The sequence below is a fragment of the Danio rerio genome, chromosome 10 (genome assembly GCF_052040795.2).
Source record: "Danio rerio strain M-AB ecotype USA chromosome 10, GRCz13ab, whole genome shotgun sequence".
Taxonomy (NCBI): Eukaryota; Metazoa; Chordata; class Actinopteri; order Cypriniformes; family Danionidae; genus Danio; species Danio rerio.
Genome location: NC_141030.1, coordinates 756053 through 782729, shown reverse-complemented (window position 1 = coordinate 782729; position 26677 = coordinate 756053). Strand labels below are relative to the sequence as shown.

The 26677-nt window shown below is 40.4% G+C and overlaps 1 protein-coding gene across 5 annotated transcripts in view; it reads left to right on the top strand.

Annotated features, from left to right (window-relative positions):
• glis3 (GLIS family zinc finger 3) overlaps positions 1–26677 on the top strand; it is a 49599-nt gene that overhangs the window by 13804 nt on the left and 9118 nt on the right. For 4 of the 5 annotated variants that reach the window (XM_087269705.1, XM_087269704.1, XM_087269703.1 and 1 more), the window contains 5 exon segments: positions 63–455; positions 16539–16700; positions 18369–18479; positions 22227–22359; positions 26364–26625. In XM_087269705.1, coding sequence (XP_087125831.1) covers positions 63–455; positions 16539–16700; positions 18369–18479; positions 22227–22359; positions 26364–26625 — 1061 coding nt within the window. 5 annotated transcript variants of the gene reach the window in all.

Genomic DNA, 26677 nt, shown 5'->3' with positions numbered 1-26677 from the left:
AATATCACTGTCAGATTTTTTCAATATCGTGCAGCACTAATGTGGTGTCACCTTTAACGCAGCTTCAGTTTGAGGTGTCCAGGATTGTCCGGTCCCCCAGCCCACCCCGGGGGCCACCACCGCCCTACAGCGCCCACCACCAGCAGCAGCAGCAGCCACGGGTTTTGCAGCTCCAACGGCCGGCGGGGCTTCAGCCGATGCTGGAGGAGGAGGAAGAAGAGGAAGAGTCCTGCGGCGGGACACACTGCTGCTGCTGGCTGCACTGCGGAGCCATCTACAGCCACCGGGACGCGCTGGTCAAACACATCGAGAAGATCCACGTTGACCAGCGCAAAGGAGAGGACTTCACCTGCTTCTGGGCTGGCTGCGCGCGCAAACACAAACCCTTCAACGCACGCTACAAACTGCTGATCCACATGAGGGTGCACTCGGGGGAGAAGCCCAACAAGTGCTCGGTGAGTCGACACTGACCTTATTTGTGTTATTCTGCGATGTGGAAGTGCGCTCGTTTCTGCCATTGTTTTAGAACTTGCCATTCAGTTTCCAGTGGGAGAAATGACTGAAAATAATAAACAGCAGAACACTCGCTCTACAAACAAGTGTGTATATGACTATACATAAAACGTTGAATAATGTAAAGGCTCCTACACACCGGGACGCTTTTCGTTTGCGTTTATCGGCAGCGTTTTACGAGACGTTTTTTAGTATTCAAACCCAAGCGCTTTTCACTGGCAGAAGAGTTTAATGCTGTGTTCACACCAGACGTGGAACGCGTGGACAGGGGCGCAACTACACATTGACTGAGGGGTATGCGGGTTCAAATTTTGTGTGATCCCTCTTATTTTGGCAAACTAATAATTTAATTAATTAATTAATATTAAATGAAGACCAATTTTCAGATTAACCTTATAACTTTAGACATTATGTATGATTTGATAGTTTATTTCGATAAAAATAAAAACAAATCTAAACAGTTACATCTACATGAACACTTTAGGCTGTGTGACTGCATGTTATTGTGTTAAATGATTTTGAATTAAACAATAACAATGTTATATTTGTATTAAATGCAAAAAAATGTTTTTTAACAAAACATATTTATTTATTTTTATTATTTAAAACTTTTAATAAGGATAATTTTAAAAATAGTTTTGGCACAATGGCGCCCCCCCATGTGTGGCGCCCCTATGCGCAGATAAATCACGCTATTCGCGCATAAATTGCCATGTGAACATTTGAGTTTACTCGCTTCATTCGCGCGTCAAATTAACTTCAGAACAGATGCGGATTCGCGTGATGGGCAGGGCTTCTGTCTGCCCGGTGACTTTAGCTTCGTTGCTAACATGGATTTTATGAAGAAAATAAGTGTTTATGTACTTTAAGAAGGCTGAAAGACAGCGTCGATACGTTTAGGGTCGTGTCTGAGTCCACTACATGCTTTCAGAGGTGCATCCAGTTCTATAAGCTCATAAACTCCTCCAGAAACTGAACCTGGATGACAGAGGCTTTCAACGGTGCTTCTGACTGAGCCCAGCCCAGTTTGATGACTTGTTGTCGGTGTCGCCTGGAGGATTTCCCCCGGGACTCCAACAACAAGCGATAAGTCACAATCACGCCCCCACAAGAGCAAGCTTCTGATTGGTCAACGCGGCGCGAATGTCCGCTGAAGTTCAGATTTAAGCGCGTCAAACGTGCACAACGGTCAATTCGCCACGCACGTATCGCACTATTCACACCGCGCCATTCACGCGTTATTCGCTCCGCGCCATTCGCGCGTATCGCGCTGCAGGATGTCTATTCGCGCGTTTGCATTGACTCAACATGTAAATCACTCGCGCATGGCGCGTCTGGTGTGAACGCAGCATTACACAAGCTGAAGAGTATGCAAAGTCACTCTTTTGACATTAGATGGCGCTACACAACGTTAAGCTTCTGACACCCGCTTATAAAACACAAAAGAAGAGGAGGAGAGGAAGTTCACACGTTTGTTTGTAAAGTTACTGGTGACTCAAACAAGCATGGATGGTTCAAGCAGCAGCTCCAGCTCTAGCGACGAAGAAATTATCATTGTTCACAGAGCAATAAGCAGCTCCACGTTCATATCGCCTCTGGACATCTGCTTCAATGTGCATTGACAGTTTTGCGCTTGAGCGCCTCCACGTGCTGTTTACTGTAACTTCAGCAGCTTGTGCTCGTAAACAAAAGTGCCGATCTGATTGGTGGAGAAGATTTTGACGCGGTGCGTGAAAACAAAAAAACGAGCATGAGGCGGTTTTTTAAAAATGATGCCTGCCGTTTTGCACATTGGTGTGCACGATCACATTGACGCCCGTTATTTAGTCACAAAGTGTTAAACGTCGACGGAAAACGTGAGCAAAGAACGTCTCGGTGTGCACGGGCCACAGTGAATGAGAGTAGAAGTCTAGTGCCAAAAAACAATCCAGTGGCTGCGTTCGCTCGTATTTAAAGAATAAGGTAAATAGAAAAATAATGGAAATAAATGCTATATGAGCAATATCACACAAGTAGCATTGCGAAATGGCTGTATATCGGCACTTGTGGGAGGCGTGCGTTGGCATCGCCCCTTAGTGCCCCCACCAGTGCCGATATACATCCATATCGCACTGCTACGAGTGTGATATTGCGTTTATACAACAGTTTGAAGGCATAATTGTGTTTATAAAAACAAAATCAAACATGGATAGTCACTTTTGTATGAGGAACTACTTTCTTCCACGTTAGATTCAAATCATAAGCTGACTGTTAAACAGCTGAGGAAGCATCTTTTAAACTGTAGATCTGTAGTGTCTGCTTTTTGCTGGCTGTATATGGGCGTAGTAATACACAAAGGGTAAAGAGGCTGTACGGGTGCTGATATTATTTGAATATATCACGGCTATCCGCCAATCAGATTAAAGAACCAGACAGAACTGTTGTATATATATATATATATATATATATTATATATATATTAGGGCTGTCAAATAATTTAAAACATTAACGTAATTAATCACACTTTTTTTGTAATTAATCGCAAAAAGGCGTATTTATTACAGAAATACAAACACAGGCATCAATGCCAATAACAACAAAAAATGATTTCCATGATGGATTCTAAGTGGACTACAAACACACACACACACACACACACACTTTGACAACCCACGCGGTATTGCACATGTGGTGAGCGAGGGATCCCTTCAGATTCATCAATGCGATGTCAACAAACTTAGCATCATGTGTGTTGTGAAACATGACAACGATGAAGTGTGCAGATGATCGAGAAGGGATCCGGGGGTGAGAAGGGTGCGCAAATTATTTGAGGACCGAGAGTGAGACGCGTGATTTCCGGGAGAATATCACTCGTTTGCGGGCATTATAAGACTCCTGGAACTTCCGGTAGACGTGGGATGTCTGAATATCACGTTTAACAACTAAAGTGAGACGCGATCCAGCGGTACATCCTTTATAAACTGTCCGACGTGCACTGCTCTCTGGAGCTCAGAGGGGCGCACAGTGTGTGGCTGGGATTGTGCGGGATGTGCGTTTTCAGCAGAAGGAGGGCTGTTCAGAAATGCTAGGTAAAACACAATGTGGATATGGATCACTTTCATTCTGAAAAGCTGTTTTAACACTAAGATGTATTAGTGTAAACGGGGCCTGAGTGTGTATTTTTCGTGAACGGGTTTGCTACGGGGCAGGGCAGAGGATCGGCAATGGCAGCTCAGCATCGTGTTGTCTAATGGCCATCGATTAATAAGAAAGCTTCCTTATTTTTTAAGTATAAATCAATTTTTATTGTCATTGTCGAAACAAAATAAGTCCAATGAAAAGTCTAATCCTTCTTATTATGCATATTTAGAGTTTTTAAGAGAGAAATATATGCCAGCACTTCATTAAAACATCCATGCTTTAGGGTTGTGCATGAGCTGGTGATCGGGGAAGCAGGGTAACGACACCCTCCAGTGGTCATCATGGTAAATCTTGACGTTCATTTTTGCAGAGCTTCAGATGTGAATCCTGTCTGTGTTTGCTGCTTTCTCTCAATGCTGCATTCGGAGCTTTTCTGAAAACTCTCAGTCTGTCTTTGCTTCTCTTCTGAAGCTTCATATAATGACTCCTAACACGAACATTGCAATTACCAATAGGACATGAGCAAGAAAATAATCCCTGATGGTATAAGCTCCCCATGCAGGCTGCACCACGCTTCATCTGCCTGTTTGTCTCCTCTCCTTTAACAGCAGCCATCAGCTAATTAGTGATTATCCTTGATAATTGACATGTGCGTTTGTGCAATTATGCAGTTATTGAAAAGAGACAAAAGACTCACATCTAAAGCTCTGGCAGGGATATTTCTGCCTCCTGCCATACGCTTCAATCAAGCGGACAGAGTGCTGGACCAGCCGGAGACGTGTGACGCGGTTTATTCACTGAGAGTAGGGGAAAATGTTGGGGGAAAGTCATTTTCTCACCCTTGTGTTGTGCTGACAGCATCAGTCATTCAAATGAAGCATTTCTGCAAGATTAAAATCAGGAGAAACTTTAGAAAATTCAGTACAAACCTTGCACAAAAACATTGATTATATATAAAGATGTTTGCAGATTGTGCTTACAGACCCTCTCAGACTTTCCTTGCGTTATTTTTTTCAGTTTCTTATATATATATTAATTGTCATAATAATATATTACATATACACACAAATGCAAATACACATATAAATGCAAAAACACAGAGAATAACAACACACTCACACACAGACATTATTCATCCGAAACGTACAGCAAAGTTTGCCCTAAGTAATGCATTTTATGATTAGCAAAATGTAGACAGCGCCCTCTACTGGATTTTTCATCTGAAGCGTACAAAAAAGTGTACCCTAAGTAATGTATTACAGATTCACAGTAATGAAGACGACACCCTCTAGTGGATTTGTCTTCTGAAACGTACAACAAAATCACACCCTAAGTAATATATTTCAGATTTTCAGAAATGTAGACAGCGCCCTCTATTGGATTTGTCATCTGAAACGTACAAAAAAGTGTAGCCTAAGTAGTGTATTTCAGATTCACAGTAATGTAGACAGCGCCCTCTGGCGGAATTTTCATCTGAAACGTACAACAAAATCATACTCTAAGTAATTTATTTCAGATTTATAGAAGTATAGATGGCGCCCTCTAGTGGATTTTTCATCTGAAACGTACAGCAAAGTTTGCCTTAAATAACGTATTTCAGATTCTCTAAAATGTAGACAGCACCCTTTAGTGATTTTCTCCTCTGAAATATACAACAAAGTGTACCAAAAGTAATGCATATCAGATTTGCAAAACGGTAGACAGCGCACTCTTGTGGATTTGTCATTTGAACTGTTCAACAAAGCCGACCTTAAGTAACGTATCTCGGATGCGAAAAATGTAGACAGCACCCTTTAGTTAATCTGTCATCTGAAACGTACAAAAATGCACCCTAGGTAACTTATCTGAGATTTGCAAAAATCTAGTGCCCTCTGGTGGGTTTGTCATATGAAACGTACAACATAGTTTACCCTAAGTACCTTAATTTTAGAGTTTGCAAAAAATGTACACAACACCCTCTAGTGGATTTTCATCTAAAACATACAACAAAGTTTAGCCTAAGTCGATTATTTTTAAATTTACAAAACATAGGCAGCGCCCTCTATTGGATGTGTCATTAAAAAGATAAAAATGCACCCTAAATAATGATTTCAGATTTACAGAAATGTAGACAGCGCCCTCTAGTGGATTTGTCAGCTGAAACGTACAACAAATTGTACGTAAGTAATGTATTTAGATTTGTAAAATATAGACAGCGCCTTCTAGTGGATTGGTCTTTTTAAAACAAACAAAAAATGCACCCTAAGTAACCTATCTTTTATTCACAAAAATGTAGACAGCGCCCTCTAGTGGATATGCAATCTGAAATGTACAACGAACCGTACCCAGAACAACGCATTTTACAAATAGCAAATATACAGACTAAGGCAGAAATTTCTAATGAGCTTATGTTGAGGAGGAGTGTGTGAGCAAGCGGTCAAATATTCTTTTCCTTCACAGATGCGGGTTGATCAATCATTAATAGCACACACATACCTGTGGTCAACCTTTAGCTACACACACTTACTCATTAGCGAAGCTTGCAAGAGTTTCCATGGCGCCCAAACCATTGGATGGTTTTCCAGAGCGTGAATCAAGGGCTGAGCAAAGACAAAACTCAGCAGAGATACTGACAATTCCTTCTGTGTACATCACGGTTTTTTGTTGAAAACTCACACAAACACACACACACAAACACACACACACACACACACACACGCACACACACACACACGCACACACACACACACACACACACTGATCAGCGTCAGTGAGGAATAAAGATGAATGTAGTGACTGGTAAACAGAAACGCCAGTCAGTGCAGCTTAATGACACAGATCTAATGTCCTTTAACAACCACAGACATGTCCCAGCATGCTCAGCACCCGCCAGTATCTATCTATCTATCTATCTATCTATCTATCTATCTATCTATCTATCTATCTATCTATCTATCTATCTATCTATCTATTTATCTGTCTGTCCGTCCGTCCGTCCGTCCGTCCATCATTCATCCATCCATCCATCTATCATTCTTTCGTTCTATCGTTCTATATATAGCGATACAATGAGGCATCAATATTAGAGATGCACACAACACAGGCTCATTCTGAAAACGTAGCCCTATATACATTCCTGGAGATCGCGAAATATGTAGCCAGATGTACGTATGACTGCATTTCATCTTTAAAACGAATGCTACGGTGTATGATGCCGTTCCTTTTCGCTCTTACCAGCTGACTGCATACATTAAAATGGATAGCTTTTCCACTGTTACCAGTTTGTCCAGTGGCTCACTGCGTACGACGGCGGACTTGAGACGCAGAGAGGAGTTGACCATTACAACGGGGTTTAAGTCTGGTGCAGAATGGTTCCAGATAGCAGGTAAGACACAAAAAAGCCCCAAAAATTTAATAAACAAGTAAATAACAGGGTGAGAATGTGGTAAAATCTGAAAACATGGTAAAAATTAGATGAGGGCTTGTATTTTTCTGGATTTCTTTTTAAAAATGTTATTGGGTTTAGGGTAGGAGGTGGGCATTAGTCAATTGATGCTTTTGAAAAACCATTGGTTGGGCTTAGGAAAGTAGGTGGGCGGGTCAGTCGATTGGTCAGTGAGTCAGTCAGTCGACAGCGGCCTCTGGTGGATTTATGTGAGAACAGCAGGTGTGAATGGCACACGTGAGAGAAATTTGAGATCTGAAAAAGTGTACACAGCGGCCTCTGGTGGATTCACAAAATCTCAAAAACAAATGTACCTCCTGGGACGCATTTAACACTCTCCAGAAATGTATATAGGGGTACGTTTTCATAATGATGTTCATTAAAGATTTATGTCACATCTAAACAATGTTTATTGCAGTACTTCAGTGTCATATGTGTTACCACAATTACCGTATATTTTACAGATTGTATTTTTTACAGTGCAGAGTCACTGCTCAGCTGTATATGCATCATATGCTTTCAGACACAATCTATATACAGTTTAGGTCAGAGTTATTCACCCCTTGTATATTTTTTCCCTAATTTCTGTTTAATGGAAAGAAGATTTCTTCAACACATTTCTAATCATAATAGTGTTAATAACTCATCTCTAATAACTGATTTATTTTCTCTTTGTCATGATGACAGCACATAATATTAGACTAGATATTCTTCAAGACACTAGTGTTCAGCTTAAAGTGACATGTAAAGGCTTCACTAGGGTAATTAGGGTAAAGTTAGGGTAATTAGGCAAGTCATTGTCAATCATAGACAATCCAAAATTAATATTGCTTAAGGGGGCTAATAATATTGACCTTAAAATGGGTTCAAAACAATTAAAAGCTGCTTTTATTCTTGCTGAAATAAAAAAAAGACTTTCTCCAGAAGAACAAATATTAGAGGAAATACTGTGAACATTTCCTGAATCTGTTCAACATCATTTGGAAATATTTGAGAAAGAAAAGAAAATTCACAGGAGGGCGGATAATTCTGACTTTAGCTGTAAATGTTAGTTTGGTATGGCGCCTCGGGCTGTGTTTGTGTTAATCTGATTAAACTTAAAGAGTTTTTTCCTTTCCGTCAGTAAATACAGTCCTCGTCATGATCTGATCTGCCAGGAATCACAGCTGTGAGGAGAGAAACACCGAATCATAGTCTTTGTTGATGTGAAATGGGATCACCAGCTTTCTGCCGTTTAACAGATCCGATCTCAAACAATAGAGCTTCAAACGGCCGTCGCTTCTGAAGCTGACTCTGGTTTTGATCATGCGAGCGATCCTTCATTCTCCAATTTCCTTTTGTTAACTTTACGATTTTGATCGACCTTTCACTTCAAACCCCGAGTAAGAACATGAAGACCTCACGTTTGTTTCTGCAGTTCATTGTGCAGCCATTTATCTCTTCAAATACCGATCCCAGTCGAGACACATTAAAGGGAGAGTTCAGACAAAAATGAAAATGTGCTCACTTCTAACTCTCCCTTAAGTGTTTCCAAACATGTATGATTCTCCTTGCTCTGTTGAACACAAAAGAGGATATTTTGAAGAATGCTGTAATCATTGACTTTCGTATTATTCAACCCAGGCTCATTCTGAATACATACCCCTATATACATTTCTGGAGAGCACCAAATACATCCCAATAGATAATTTTTTTGCAGTTTTTGCTTTTGCGAATCCACCAGAAGATTATACAGATCTCAAATTTCTCTCATGAGTGGCATTCGCGCATGCTGTTCTCACGTAAAATCCAACAGAGGCCGCTGTGGACTGACTGACTGACCAACCAATCCCCCTTCTCTAAACCCAACCCACAGTGTTTTCAAAAGCATCGATTAACCCGCCCACCCCTTCCCTAAACCCAACTGACAGTGTTTTAATAAACAATCCAGACAAAAAAAGCCCTGACGACAGCATGATTTTACCATGTTTGCAGATTTTGCCACATTCTCACCCTGTTGTTTACTTGTTTATTTTATTTTTTGGCTTTTGTTTTGGTCTTGCCTGCTTTCTGGAACCATTCCTTGCCACTCGAACCTCGTCCTCACGCTTAACTCAGCTCCATGTCACAAGTACGCCAACGTCAACGCGGTCAGCTGGTAAGCGTGAAAAGAAACAGTATCACACCGCCTCGTAGAGTTGGTTTTAAAGATGAAATGCAGTCATACGTACTACTTTGGAATTGTATGTCTACTTTAAAAATACTGTCAAAAGTATGAAAAAATATGATTCCAACTCCTCAAAAAATTGTATGATCACCAGAGTAAACTGAATATCACCTGGTGGTCATGCTTGGTAATGCATTCAAACAAAATCACACTGAAAGCTATTTCTTTTGAGATATCAACTTCAAATTTGGAATATAATTTGTACTGATGTTTAGCTTTGAGTTTTGGTCACTTCAACAAGTTGTGTAAACTGTATTTTATGTCATATAATAAAACATACATTTATTAGTTTTGCCAATTTCACAAACATAACGGCACATAACTTTAGTTTTATTGAACTTTTTCTGCTACAATCTGACATCCGTCTCCTCTAAAATGAGCTTGATCTATGCACCAAGTGTTGAAGATTGGCATTCATTTAGGTTGAACATTTGGGACAGTTAAACGTTTACTTACTGTGTCCATATTATATTGCACAACGCTTAAGTAAAAGGGAGAGTAAATGATGACACACTTTTAATTTCTGAGTGAACTATCCCTTTAATCTCTGGGCTTCCTATAACCTTAAATAAACAGAGAGAGTTGTAGTTGTTTGGGTGATACCCGAGTGCTGGCACGCGGAGGATTCGCCCGCTCCTGTTGGCATTATAATGCACCGCCACATGGCCTGCTGCCACCGCTGGGACTGCGAGCGGCACACTGGAGCCATGCTGCCTCCATTCAGGCCCCGCTCTCTGCTTTTATTACATAAAGTGCATGCGAAAGGTCCTGGAGTGCACAGACACGCTGGACACTCGTCTGCCTCCCCAGCAGGCCAGATCTGAATGCTTATTGATCACCTCCCTTTTTTTGTGGCTGCTCTTTGTGAGCCAAAGGACAGCTGGGATAGTTAAAGAAAACCCTTTTACTAGATGTAAAGTAAGTCTCTGATGAGTGTGTAGTAAAGTTTGTGCAGAAAAAAGCACACTAATAATGTTCTCCAGCCCTCTGAAACTGACCGCTTTAGGCTTTAATCCTAATTGCGGCGTTTTGGTGACTGTCGCTTTAAATTCAAATGAGATTGAGCTCTTTTCAGAAGAGGCCGTCCCTTTTTTAATCCGGGGTCGCCACAGAGGAATTAACCGCCAACTTATCTAGCACATGTTTCACGCAGCGGATGCCCTTCCAGCTGCAACCCATCTCTGGGAAACATCCATACACACTCATTCACACTCATACACACTCGTACCGCATGTGTTTGGACCAACCCAGGCTCATTGTGGAAACGTAGCCCCGCGGATATGGAACAAAATCAATGCCTAAAGTCTTGAATTAAAAAGCTTGTTGAATATCACAAACTGAAAAAAATAATACACCGTATTAACAAGTTCTTGCATTTTAATGACTTGAATTCCAGGGTTTGTATTTTTAGGTCCTGAATTTTAACATATCTGTTTATTTAAGCTGTGAATATTTCAACGAAAAATATTTCAAACACGTTTTCATACTTAAAAATTCAATAATTCATATTCAATTTTCAGATTTCACTTAAAAAATATTCAATACCCTTTAAAAATACGATGTATAATATTCAAAAGGTCATTTTCAGTTCATTTTATTTCAGTTCTAATATTCGCTTCCATAAATTCAGTGGATCAAATTCGACTGATAAAATTCAACATTACATCCGTGAACTGCAGGAGAAGCAATAGATTGCAGATTGAAGATCGCCAGCTGCTCTAGCTTTCACCAGCAGGTGGAGATGGAATAATGTAAGATTTTTAACCCAGTAAACAGGCGAGAAAAAGGCTAATAGAGGCAAAAAAAGTAGCATTTAATTTTAATATCAATGCCTTGGACATTATAAATAATAAAAAGTATGAGTAAAATGAGTAAATGAGGTTTTAGTCATCTATATTTGCCCTTATGTAACGGAAGCCAGCTGGTGATCGCGTAAAGCTCACTCCTCGGATCCAGGGACAGACGTTCTGCAATCTTATCGGAGCTTGTCTCCCATGCTGGCTCGTTACCTGCTCGGACCGGTGCGGTTACTTGCACATAAACCGTCTTTTGATGAATATGATGTTAAACATTGTCTTTTTTTATTGACTCTTTCTTCCATAGACGCGAAGTATTATATTGACAGCTAAAGAATATAAACGTAAGAGAAACAGGAGAGGAAATATAATAATAATAATACAAAATAGATAAACATTGACAGGGCTAAGAACAATTACGAACAAAGATTTTCAAAACCAGAGAGATTTTATCAGGATGTCACAAAACAGTTTACTTGGAACTGTTAAACAGTGTTCAGGTATGATTTAAGGTTGGTTATGGATGGCGCGTCTAATTTAAAATAATTTAATATAATGTGCGAATGCATTAAAGGAGCGTCTTCAGTTATTCACACAGAACCGTCTAATATGGCATAACTATAAGGAGTAATGTTTGCGCTGTTTAAACGCAGCTATGTCAGGATTGGGATAGGTTATACATTTTTATCATTTAAATTATTATTATGATTGTTAATATTATTATTGTATGACATTTATTTGGGCTATTGCGCTTAAATAAGTCATCCGTGATTCTAAATTAATATTTCTATTTATCCTTTTTATCACTCTGCCTGTCTTTCTCTTCTTTTTTCTAATTTTTGGGGTTCTGCCATGGTTAAACGTTTGCAAAATGTCTTAGTTTGTCCAGATTATTGTTTTATTGTTATGTAGCCTATAGGCGAGAAAAAGGTATTAACGCAAAAGTGGCAACGTCGCAGCCAATGATAAGTAATGATATGAGTCGCCTATGGTTTGATAATAGGCAGTTATAACTGACTTTAATTAGTTTTTATTAAATGAGAAAACCGTTATTTATAACTTTGCAGCGACCGTTTGTATTTTATGATTAGCAAAGTTTATCTTTTTTGCAGTTATTAAACATATAAACTTATTTAAACTGGTTTAAATTTAATATAGTTGTCACTTCAGCTAGTTTCATAAGATTAATGTTTAGAATGCGTGGTTTGACATGCGTGGTTGAGGGGTTCCTGCAATGCAGCTCAATGTTCATCCTCATGGGGTATTACTGAGCTTTAATCGCCATCCACTGTAGAGAATGTATTTGCTCATTTATTTTATTAACTCTTTTCTGCAAGTGTGTTTTATGATTTCACAAAGTCAAACCATTATGTTTTTATTTTATATTTTGAGATGATCATATTTAAATAAACAATTGCTAGGGTAGCTAATAGTTTCTTTTTTCTTAAAAAAAAAAATCAGTAGCCTATAAAATCATAATTTTTGCTTGACAAAGTTGTTTAGGATTCTGGATGCATTTTTGCTGTGTTGGAAACTCATAAGCTCACACTAATCAATTATATTATCAGAAATGACAGATATAAGAAATCCATTAATATGCATCACTCTTTTTACAATTATACAAGCAATTTCATGCAGACATCAGCTCCACTTTCGGAAATGGTAAACAGCGAGGTGTTATTCATATAAGCCCAAGCATGACATATGCCATGATAAATATAATAATCGAAACACTCTTGTAGGCTATTCTTGTGCTTGGCCAAATGTCATGACTTTCACTTTCATTTTACATTATTATGCACAAGCCCAGATATCATCTGAAACTTTGGAAGAATTCCTATCATATATTGGCAGCCATCCAGCATCTCTTAACCAGTTTGATATGCGGCGCTGGCTCTGACCGGCCACCGGAGCTCGCGGCCACTCGTTCGACTTTGTCGTGAGCAAGCAGCACCGCAGATGCATAAAAACGTCAATCATTTCATTCATTCATCAATTCATTCATTTTCCTTCTGCTTTGTCTCTATTTTAGAGGAAAAGATAATCTGGACAAACTAAAGACATTTTGCAAACGTTTAACCGTGGCAGAACCCCAAAAATTTGAAAAAAAAGAAGAGAAAGACGATAGCAAAGTGATAGCTAAAAAGGATAAATAGAAATATTAATTTAGAATCACGGATGACTTATTTAAGCGCAATAGCCCAAATACATGTCATAATATAATAATAATAACAATCATAATTTAAATAATGAAATTATAACCTATCCCAATCCTGACATAGCTGCGTTTAAATAATAACTGAAGACGCTCCTTTAATGCATTCGCACATTATATTAAATTATTTTAAATTAGACGCGCCATCCATAACCAACCCTAAATCATACCTGAACACTGTTTAACAGTTCCAAGTAAACTGTTTTGTGACATCCTGATAAAATCTCTCTGGTTTTGAAAATCTTTGTTCGTAATTGTTCTTAGCCCTGTCAATGTTTATCTATTTTGTATTATTATTATAATATTTCCTCTCCTGTTTCTCTTACGTTTATATTCTTTAGCTGTCAATATAATACTTCGCGTCTATGGAAGAAAGAGTCAATAAAAAAAGACAATGTTTAACATCATATTCATCAAAAGACGGTTTATGTGCAAGTAACCGCACCGGTCCGAGCAGGTAACGAGCCAGCATGGGAGACAAGCTCCGATAAGATTGCAGAACGTCTGTCCCTGGATCAGGAGTGAGCTTTACGCGATCACCAGCTGGCTTCCGTTACATAAGGGCAAATATAGATGACTAAAACCTCATTTACTCATTTTACTCATACTTTTTATTATTTATAATGTCCAAGGCATTGATATTAAAATTAAATGCTACTTTTTTGCCTCTATTAGCCTTTTTCTCGCCTGTTTACTGGGTTAAAAATCTTACATTATTCCATCTCCACCTGCTGGTGAAAGCTAGAGCAGCTGGCGATCTTCAATCTGCAATCTATTGCTTCTCCTGCAGTTCACGGATGTAATGTTGAATTTTATCAGTCGAATTTGATCCACTGAATTTATGGAAGCGAATATTAGAACTGAAATAAAATGAACTGAAAATGACCTTTTGAATATTATACATCGTATTTTTAAAGGGTATTGAATATTTTTTAAGTGAAATCTGAAAATTGAATATGAATTATTGAATTTTTAAGTATGAAAACGTGTTTGAAATATTTTTCGTTGAAATATTCACAGCTTAAATAAACAGATATGTTAAAATTCAGGGCCTAAAAATACAAACCCTGGAATTCAAGTCATTAAAATGCAAGAACTTGTTAATACGGTGTATTATTTTTTTCAGTTTGTGATATTCAACAAGCTTTTTAATTCAAGACTTTAGGCATTGATTTTGTTCCATACGCGGACGTTTCTGCGTACCGCGAGATACGTCCCGGGAGGTACGTATTTGAGCGTTTTTTGTTTTCGCGGATCCGCGAGAGGCCGCTGTGCGCACTTTTTCGCGTCTCAGGCGCCTCTCGGGAGCGCACGCCATTCGCGCCCGCGCTGTTCTCGCGCGAAAAACCACCGGATCGGTGGACCCGGCCACCCTCCTCTTCCTCCTCCTCCTTCCCTAAACCTGAGCGACGGTTTGCAAAAGCCAGCCAAAAAAAAAAAAAAAACCCAAAAGCCCTCGTCTTCGATTTCGACCGCGTTTTTGGATCCCGCCGCGTTCTCGCCCTTATTTTTCGGATTCCGTTTTTCATCTTACCTGATTTCTAGAACCGCTGTTCCCTGGACTCGATCCTGGTCGTCGTCCCCGCGACCTTCTCCTCCAGGGCCTCTGCTCCGCCAACGCAACACTGTGAGCTAAGCGGACAAACTGGTTGCATCGGGAAAGCCCTCCACTCGGAGGCGAGCCGTCCTGCAGCGTTCGCTCGAAAAAAACTAAACGCGTCTGTACGTACCTCCGGCTACGTAAATCGCGGTCTCCAGAAATGTCCGCAGGGCTACGTTTCCAGAATGAGCTTGGGTTGGTTTGGACAGTGGGGGAAAACCGGAGCACCCGTAGGAAACCCATGCAAACGCAGAGAGAACATGCAAACTCCACACAGAAACACCAGCTGACCTCACCGAGGCTCGAACCAGCAACCTTCTTGGCTTGCGGTGACAGCACTACCTGCTGCGCCACTGCGCCGCCTGAGTAAATTAACAGTGCATCTCCATTTTTGTGTGAACTAGCCCTTTAACGTCAGCAGATTCCTCTTATATAAGATGAGCTCTGAGCGGAGGAATTCCAGCTATTGCTGAAGTCACTTTCAGAGGAACTTTCGCGGCTAATCATTGATTTCTGAAGCATATTTCCGAAAACATAAATGAGGTCAGGACGTGTGCTTTACAGCTCGCTGCTTTCTGCAATCCGAGACCGTGGCATTCCTGAGCGGACATTAGAAAGGACAAAGATCGGGAGATTCACATTCCTCCAGCGTGAGGAGGACAGCCGCTGTGATGTCATTTAATTAAGGTTACAACATTCAGTTACCTTCAGCTTAGTCCCTTCATTGATCAGGGGTTGCCATTGCGGAATGAACCGCCAACTATTCCAGCATATGTTTTATGCAGTGGATGCCCTTCCAGTTGCAAGCCTGTACTGGGAAACACCCATACACACTCATTGTCACACACTATGGCTAATTTAGTTGATCAATTCCCCTATAGCACATGTGTTTGGACTGTGGGGGAAACCGGAGCACCTGGAGGAAACCCACGCCAACACGGGGAGAACATGCAAACTCCACACAGAACTGACTCAGCCGGGACTCGAACCAGTGACCTTTTTGCTGTGAGGTGACAGTGCAAACCACTGAGCCACCGTGCCGCCTGATGACAGAGTTTTTAATTAATAACTGTGTGTTTTGCTGAAAACTATGCCTAAGCGTGAAGCAACGAAGCCTCATCATCTGTCTGATTACTCTGAGCTATAGAGGATGGAGGAAAACATGTCGCCTGTTATCCACACTACACTTCTTTCTCTTATTTTAATTAGCTCATCTAATAAAGCATATGCGTACAATTGCCAGACAATTCTGCAGCTGATCTTATGATGATGCCACACAGTAAGCAGAAGGGAGCGTGAAATGGCACACAACAGGAAACCGATGGTGTAGTTTGAGGCAAATGACATCAAAGTTATCAGAAATACTGCTTTCTGTACACTGTCATGAAAGAGACATCGACTGAACATATGAGCAGCAGAACACTGACCCCTGCTGGCCATCTTGTGTCATACAGCACAGAAAACAATGCACATGTCTGACAGGGTTCCTTTTGCAATTTCTGGAATATCATGCGATTTTAGGGGTATTTCAGACATTGAATGCCAGGAAATTATATATATATATATATGTGTATAGACAGAATGGTAAAGTACAGAGAGGTCTAAGATGTTTTATTGACAGTGGGAACTCTGAACTGAGCTCTTGATGTGTGGATGTTTTGCAGTTCGAGGGCTGTCAGAAGGCGTTTTCCCGCCTGGAGAACCTGAAGATCCACCTGAGGAGCCACACGGGTGAGAAACCCTACGTGTGTCCACATCCCGGCTGCCTGAAAGCCTTCAGCAACTCCAGCGACAGAGCCAAACACCAGCGCACGCATGTGGACACGGTGAGCACACACACACACACAAACACAGAGAGAAACACAGAAACACATGTGCATGCACACATATACAAACACAGACAGAGACAGACACACACAAACAAACGTGCATGCACACACACACACACACAAACACAGAAAGACACACACAAACACATGTGCATGCACACATATACAAACACACACAGAGAGAGACACACACAAACAAACGTGCATGCACACACACACACACACAAACACAGAAAGACACACACAAACACATGTGCATGCACACATATACAAACACACACAGAGAGAGACACACACAAACAAACGTGCATGCACACACACACACACACACACACACAAACACAGAAAGACACACAAACACATGTGCATGCACACATATACAAACACACACAGAGAGAGACACACACAAACAAACGTGCATGCACACACACACACACACACACACACAAACACAGAAAGACACACACAAACACATGTGCATGCACACATATACAAACACACACAGAGAGAGACACACACAAACAAACGTGCATGCACACTCACACACAAACACAGAAAGACACACACAAACACATGTTTATGCACACACACACACACACACACACACACACACACACACACACACACACACACAAACACAAACACAAACACAGAAAGACACACACAAACAAATGTGCATGCACACATATACAAACACACACAAAGACAGACACACACAAACATACGTGCATGCACACACACACACACACACACACACACATACACAGAAAGACACACACAAACACATGTGCATGCACACATATACGAACACACACAGAGACACACACACACAAACAAACGTGCATGCACACACACACACACACACACAAACACAGAAAGACACACACAAACACATGTGCATGCATACATATACTGTACAAGCACACACAGAGAGAGACACACACAAACAAACGTGCATGCACACACACACACACACACACACACAAACACAGAAAGACACACACAAACACATGTGCATGCATACATATACTGTACAAGCACACACAGAGAGAGACACACACAAATATAGAAATACACACAAATACAGAGAGACACACATTTCCACACATGTATGTGCATACAAACACGCACACACACACACACATACGTGCACACACACACAGAGAGACACACATTTCCACACACGTATGTGCATACAAACACACACACACACACACACACATGCACACACACACACAGAGACACACATTTCCACACACGTATGTGCATACACACACACACACACAGGCACACACACACACAGAGACACACATTTCCACACACGTATGTGCATACAAACACACACACACACACATACGTGCACACACACACAGAGACACACATTTCCACACACGTATGTGCATACACACACACACACATGCACACACACACACAGAGACACACATTTCCACACACGTATGTGCATAAACACACACACACACACACATGCACAAACACACACACACACACAGAGACACACTTTTGGGATTCATTGCCCTACTGGTCAGATCAGGAACAGCAGGGTCCTATAAATGTGTTCCAGCCCCTCCGGGTGCAGGATCAGGTCACACACAGCTCCACACTCACACTCTCTCTAACACACACACACACACTTTGTGTCTGCAGAAACCGTACGCGTGTCAGATCCAGGGCTGTGGAAAGCGCTACACCGACCCCAGCTCACTGCGGAAACACGTCAAATCTCACTCGCTGAAGGAGCAGCAGGCCCGGAAGAAGGTACGAGAGACACCAACACACACAAGTCAGTCATCATGTACTCGTCACCACAGCCACACACACAATCGAGAAGCTGTTTGTGTTTTATCCACAGAATTAATCTGCAGATTTATGCGGAGCGATTTTGAGAGCAACTAACAACTTAAAACATGAAATAAATAAACTTTTAACCGTTTGTTTAAGGCAGGGGTCACCATATTTGTTCCTGGAGGGCCGGTGTACCGCAGATTTTAGCACCAACCCTAATCAAACACACCTGAACAAACTAATCAACAGCTGCGTCCCAAATGGCACACTATGCACTCATGCACTATGCACTTACACACTCAACAGCACAGTATATGTATGTAGTGTCGTCCCAAATGGAGCACTGATGTTTTTTTACTAAGCGGAAATTCAAACCGTTTCCCTGATGATGTCTGACAGATGCCAAATCAGTGAAAAAAATGACCGAACTATCAAATAACACCTGCCATGAGTATAATCACATTCACCATCGGGAGGCGCTATAATCACTCTCGTAGGAGAATTTAGCTTTCACAATCCAAAATAAATAAAGTTATCCAACATGTGCCCGATAGCTCCGCCCCTTCTGCTACATGAGCAAACCTGCGGTCGTTGAGTGCGTGAAGTGTCCAATAAGGGTGGGCGTTACCACAATTTTTTAACTCGATACAATACGATACTTTTTGTTACATTTTTTACGATACCGATATCGATACCGCTTATTATTTAAAATGTTAATGTAATTTTTTTTAAAATAATGTCAAGAAAAAAATCATTACATGTAAATATACACACACACACACACAACCATATTGCATATACACACTGCATACACATACATACCGTATACATACAATGCACAGATACACACACACACGTATATTTATTCACCTAATGGCAATGAGAGAGAGCTGATTTATTATTCTGATTTATTATTTTATTACTTTATTTGTATTTGTATTTAATTATTATTATTATACTTTATATTAATCTACTATACTATTATTTGCTGTGTTTATGTTTATATATGTGTGTGTGTGTGTGTGTACGTGTTTTTGTGACATATCAGGACACAAATCTGTATAATAACGTAGGTATGACACAGGTATTACAAAAATGAGGTGAAATATGAGGACATTGGTGACATCCTTATTTCTCAAAATGCTTATAAATCCTACAGAATGAGTTTAATCAGAGAGTAAAGCTGCACACACTTTCCTGTGATGGTTGGGTTTAGGGGTGGGGTGGGGTGAGGGCAATACAATATATGGTTTGGACAGTATTAAATGAATGGACTTTTCACAAAAACAAATGTGTGTGTGTGTGTGTGTGTGGGTGGGTGTTTCCCAGCACTGGGTTGCAGCTGGAAAGGCGTCCGCTGCTTAAAGCATATGCTGGAATAGTTGGCGGTTCATTCCACTGTGGCGACCCCTGCTGAATAAAGGAACTAAGCTGAAGGAAAATGAATGAATGAATAATGACATACTAATATATACATTGAATGTACAAAGGTGGATTATTAATGTACCAAAGTGTACCTTCGATGTACATATTTCAACAATGTGTGCGTTCGTCCGCTGCCTTGAAACGGCAAGAGTTGTGCGTTTGAGATGAAGTGCGTATAGAACTGGTCGTTGGAGGTGTTGATAACCAAATCTCGAAAACTTGTAACTTGTTATAGCAGCTTTGTGTAGGAGCCGTTCATTATGACAGAGGCACAAAATAAAGGTCACGTCACCATAGATACGGATTCCTCAGGTGGAGGGAAAATAGTGCCGCAACATCCACTCGCACCAATCAGCCACTTGCGATGTATTATTAGACTCGCTAAATATAAGCACGCAGGTCGAGAGCAGCGGTATTTTAAGCGGCGATATTACACCATATGCTCATGATTAATTACTGTATATTCAGCTCAATTAAGCAAAAGATTATGAGCCAATTATACGAGCCATTATCTCCGCTTGTTGTCATCTGTTTGCTTTATTTGTGAGGTAAATGCAGTCAGAGCGAAATCAGAGTTTAATTCTTGGTTGTGTTGTGTTTGTTCTTGTGTACTTGGCCGCTTTTTTCTTAAAAATGCTTAAATTAAGACTCATTTTCCAGACAAGCAAAACATATTTTGGCTTTGGTTTTGTCTTCTTATTGTCAGTGTAACAAGTCAGTTCAGCAAATGGAGTTGAGAATACTCATGGCTTGTTTCCTCTGAGAGGTACAGTACACTGTGAAAAAAAAATCCTAATATGCCTTTTTGCAATATAATATTGTATTTTTTCTTGTCATCATTATTTTTATTATTACAAGTGTTATTATTATTTATTTGTTGTTTATTTAATTACAATTTAATTTTATTACTATTATTTTTATTTTATTTTTATATTTCATGTGGGGGTCAGAACTCATATTACATGTATGACAGATACTATCTTTCTACTCGATGTAATTTTCTGACATGTTTTTGCACTAAAATGTTCAATAAAAATATATTTGAAAAAAAAAAGAAAAAAAAACGTAAAAAAGGTCAAATAACTGGCAGCTGATAAACAAAAACCATAAAATTACGATAAAAATTCTTTGTTGAAATAAAGTGCAAAAAATAATAAATATTTTCATTAAATTATATTTAATAATATTTCATTTAATGATATTTTTATTAAAATGTTTACAGATAAACACTGTTATTTTACTGACTTTTCCTACATTATTACCATCAAATCCGTTTAATAAAGTTACACACTAAGAGTTTTACAGAGAAACACTGTAATTTTACAGACTTTTCCTAGATTATTATAATTGAACACCATCAATAAAGTGCCTGCACTAAAAGTTCAAGAGAAAACAATGTTATTTAAAAGAATTTTCCCTAAATCATTACGATTAAACACCTTTAATTAAATGCCAAGACACATGCTCATGCTCGTGATTTAACAGTTTTATTTTGGATCAATAAAGTCTGGAAAAAACAACAAATGAGATACAACTGCTTACAATTCTCACAACTTTAAAATTACAGTTGTTATTGGCTTTTCTGTAAACATTTTAATGAAAATATCTGTAGAATTATTATTTTTTGCACTTTATTTCAACAAATAAATTTTACCATAATTTTGTTTTTTGTTTGGCAGCCGCAGCTGCAAGTCATGTGACCTTTTTTTTACGATATATATATATATATATTATTACAGAGCAAGTAATTACAATTTATTACTTTAATTTTACGTAATTTTAAATGTACTTCAAAAGACAGGAAAAATCAGTGTGTAAATAATACGCATTTTTTTGGTATAAAACAGACACTCCATGTCTGAGGCACTTCAATAATCACGCGCACATTATTGTCATCCACTCAAGAAGTCAAATACAGATGCAGACGCGAGCGCAAGCGAGAAAGCAAAACCCTCAAAGTTTTACCCTCATGTGGTTTTAAACCTTTATTTGTTTCTTACATCTGTAGAACAAAAAAGAAGATATTTTGAGGAATGCTGGAAAAAACTGCTCTGACTTCCATAGTAGGAAAACAAAAATACTATGGAAGTCAATTGGTTTCAGCAACCAGCATTTTTTCTAAACATCTTCCTTTGTGTTCCACAGAACAAGTGAAGGATGAGGAAATTATGGCAGATTTTTTTTTTGGGTGAACTGCCCCTAAATTCTGACCAACATCTTTAAAAAATGTCTGCTGTATTATTATGTATGAATTCCCTCAGTCTTGAGTGTGACTGTGTGTGTGTTGTGTTGTAGTTGAGACGCAGCTCAGATCTCAGTCAGGACGGACTCAGCGAGTGTTTGACGGTTCAGCCGCTGCAGCACAGCCTCTCCACACTGGACCTGATTGAGAGCAAGCACCACTCACCCACAGATGACCTCTACACCGGTATAACCCTCTTCATGTGCTTATGGAGCTCTCTGCGTTATTGTATTTATTATCGTTTTATCCTATTTGTGTCGGTTATCATTTTACAGTCATTTCTGTATAGCAGCAAAAGTTACGAAGCACAAAGGCGTTTTGATGGGAGCTGAAGTCTGCAGCTCTACAATGTTTATTTTACTAGCGCACAATGTTACTCTCTAGGTAAACAAATAATCGCCTACAATCTTTCAATCTAAGCATCTGCTTCTGCATTTGAGAGAAATACAGAACTGTGACCATTAAATTCCCTGTTTGATTCGATAGGTTACACGAGCTGGATTCACTGGTCAGATGTGCTAGTAGCACACTGAGGACACCTGCTGGTTACAAGGGGGGTATTGCAAAAAATACCAAGCTAAAATTAATAGAATTAAATAAATAGATTGGCTCCTTCACTGATGTCAGTTTGATGCTTCAGACACAATATTCTTGGCAGCGCCCCTCTTACTGTTAGTTTGCTATAAGGGAAAGATGCGCAAAAAGAAATATGGCAAAATGCGACGTGGACTGTATGACAAAAATGCAATCTCGATAATTCTTTTCTGTATTGATCGATGTATTTTGATAATTTTTTAATGCTTCTACTTTTAAAAGAGGATCCCAACCATGACTGAAGGTGGATACTGCTGGCGGGAAAGTGAAACGAGCGCTGAACAATACTGGGTGACGCAGCATAAACTATTTTCAGATGATAATATTCAGCAGCCAAAAATTTGGTTATTCTCTAATATCAACATAATTATATATTCCTGTTGTTGCATATTTCTGATGTGTGATTGGCACTTAGGATCAATATTGAGTAAACATGTCCAGAGTTGTCATCAGGGCTTGACATTAGCTGTTTTGATCACCAGCCACAGTGGCTAGTAGTTTTCCAACATTACTCTGCATTTTCACTCGCCACAATTTTGCTGTTGGGAAAATATTTTTTATATGCATAAATATGACTTTGACCTGCTTAAATTACTTGATTTAGATGGTGTGTTTTGTCCACATGCCTCCTCATTTATTTCACATTTTGTGTGTGGTGTATGAGCAAATAGGTCATGGTTTTATAGTGTTATACTGCGATTAGTTTTTATTTCACGTCACTTTTCAGAACTCAAAATTAAGGATTTACCAAATTGATCTCTGACCACTCCAAACTATGATTCAAGAGTTCACACTTAGATATTGCCAAGCTCATTCTGGAAACATAGCCCCGCGGACATTTTCTGGAGACCGCGATTTACGTGGCCGGAGGTACGTAAAGCCCACGTTTGTTTTTTTCGAGCGAACGATGAGGGGCGGTGTGGCGCCGCTCCGCTCCTCCTCTTCGCGCTCGCCGGCCAACGGCTCCGAGTGGAGGGCTTTCCCGACGCAATCCGTTTGTCCGCCTAGCTCACAGTGTTGCGTCGGCGGAGCGGAGGCCCCGGACGAGAAGGAGGAGGAGCCGGCCGTGGTGGACGACGACCGGGATCGAGTCCGGGGAACAGCAGGTTCCGGAAATCAGGTGAGACGAAAAACGTAATCTGAAAAATAAGGGCGAGAACGCGGCGGGATCCGAAAACGCGGTCGAAATCGAAGACGAGGGCTTTTGTTTTTTTTTGTTTTTTTCTGATACGGCGGCTTTTCGCGCGAGAACGGCGCGGGTGCGAACGCCGCGCGCTCCCAAGAGGCGCCCGCCCGAGACGCGAAAAAAGCGCGCACAGCGGCCTCTCGCGGATCCGCGAAAACAAAAAACCGCTCGAATACGTACCTCCCAGGAAACGTCCGCGAGCTAAGTTTCCACAATGAGCCCGGGTTGGATATTGCTTGAAAACTGTAAGCAGGTTTGGCATGCTGTCCTGGGAGAGAACCCTGAGCTCGGAGATAGTTGAACCCAGGGCTCCCGCCAGGTCCATAGAGCATGTGAGGGGAGTACGAGATCAGGTGGTTCTCAAGAGCTCCCCTTTTTTGTAAAGGAGAAAAGGAGGAGAAAGGGGGTGGATGGCGGGCTTCTTCAGAAAACGAAGATAAGGGAGTAATATCTAGCTAGGCTACTTATTGTGAGTTAGGATAGATCTGATTGGCGAACTAATGAGTGTAGATAGTCGGCCAGCTGCAGTCAATCATATCACGTGCTCCTCTTAATTAGTTTAAAAACTTCACTTATTTCTTAGCCACAAATTTTAAATGTGTCAAAACAAGCTCAATATAGCTGTATGCTGTACTTTTTATTTAACAAAACATTTCTTTAAAAAAAAAACAAAGAAAAATAATTGACTTTTAAAAATAATAAGTGTCATGTATTAAAAATATGCGCATTAATCTGTCCTTGCTAAAGGTCTCTCAGTTCGACTCTTGACTACACATAAATGGAGAGTTAATCTCATATAAAAGCAACATTGTTGTAAAAAAATGATAATTAAACCATATTAACAAAAACAACCGTAAGCAAAAGAAAGCAGGTGATAAACATACTGTGATAATGGAAGGATGATCACATGGTTAAAGCCGATTAATATGCTGTTCAAAGCGAAAGCAACAGGTGCTGCTTACAAAAAGACTTATTTTGGAGCTCTTGAAAGCAGCAAGACTGTGTGAGCATTAGTATACCTATTTTGTACAACTATTTGAAAGAGAACGGATCACAGTTGCGTTCCAGGCACGATTGTTTCAAGCAAGGAAACAGGAGCGCGCACGCGCTTAAAACAGTCTCGCGCATCACATCAGCTCTTTGCACGAGTGATCATTCATTCATTCATTTATTCATTTTCTTGTCAGCTTAGTCCCTTTATTAATCCGGGGTCACCACAGCGGAATGAACCGCCAACTTATCCAGCTAGTTTTTACGCCGCGGATGCCCTTCCAGCTGCAACCCATCTCTGGGAAACATCCACACACATTCACACACACACACTATGGACAATTAAGCCTACCCAATTCACCTGTACCGCATGTGTTTGGACTGTGGGGGAAACCAGAGCACCCGGAGGAAACCCACGCGAACGAAGGGAGAACATGCAAACTCCACACAGAAACGCCAACTGAGCCGAGGTTCGAACCAGCGACCCAGCGACCTTCTTGCTGTGAGACAACAGCACTACCTACTGCGCCACTGCCTCGCCACAAGTGTTCATCCTCTCGGTATTCATCTGCTTTCTTCTGCTCGCACGAACTCTAATTTTTTTGTTAGTCGTGCTGTTTCCCGATTCTAAGATCACATTTGCACGCATATTGGGTCATCCTTATAGTCGAACCCTGCTGCTAAGAAAACCACAATTTAAAAATAATTTTCAACCAGCCAAAGTGGCAAGTGGGAGTGACTGTCTAAAGCTGAAGTCTCCCCGCATTTGGCGGGTTGGCTGGTGTTAATGTTAAGCCCTGGATATCATCATTATTATTATAAAGTTGATCACGATTCAATATGATCTTGTTTATTGGCCCAGCACAGCTAATAAACAATAACAAACTGACAGCCAGTTGAAATTGGAAGTGCTCATGCATTTTAAAGCTACAGACGACATTGTGGAGAAGCTTTGCTTGATTTTAGGCCCTGCTTCAGAGGATTATATAAAGATAATTGATCTTTGGCATTTATGATGGAAGATTCAGTATATGTTTTTGTTATCATTTCATTCAATCCCCATCAAGCCGATGACTGCGCCATTGTTAGAACATGCTCTTTGACAGCTTACATGTCTCTCATTTCATTAAAGAAATGCCTTCGCTTATCATGAAGGGTAACAGCATAGCATGATACTGAACGCAAAAGACCTGAGCACACGGGTGAAAAAAGTCCCTCTATTACATGCCATTCCTCACAGTGAAGGACGGCAGCAGCAGTGCCGTGTAAAGCATGTTCTGTGTAATTGGCTATACAAAGCTTTCAGAATATTTTTGTTGAGTTATTTATACATGAAAGCGTGGGCTAAAGCTAGCTAATCTAACCACTGTTGTGCTTAAGGGTGATGGTTTTCTGTTTTTCTCTTCTGTCGATGGGCAAGTCTTCACCCTGAACCAGCCGAGCCAAACAAACACCCTGAACAGCCCAATGCAGATCGCAGGCGGTCCACAGACTCATCAAAGTCCTCATCAGACTCACCAGGCTCATCAGATCCATCAGACTCAGACTCATCTGACTCACCAGACTCAGACTCATCACATCCAGCAGATTCATCAGACTCACCTGACTCATCAGATCCAGCAGATTCACCAGACTCATCTCTCTCCACATGGACCACTGCCACCATTACAGGGAAACAACAGGTGGGATCGCTGTCATCAAATGTGTTGAGCACAAATCAATATTTCACTCAAT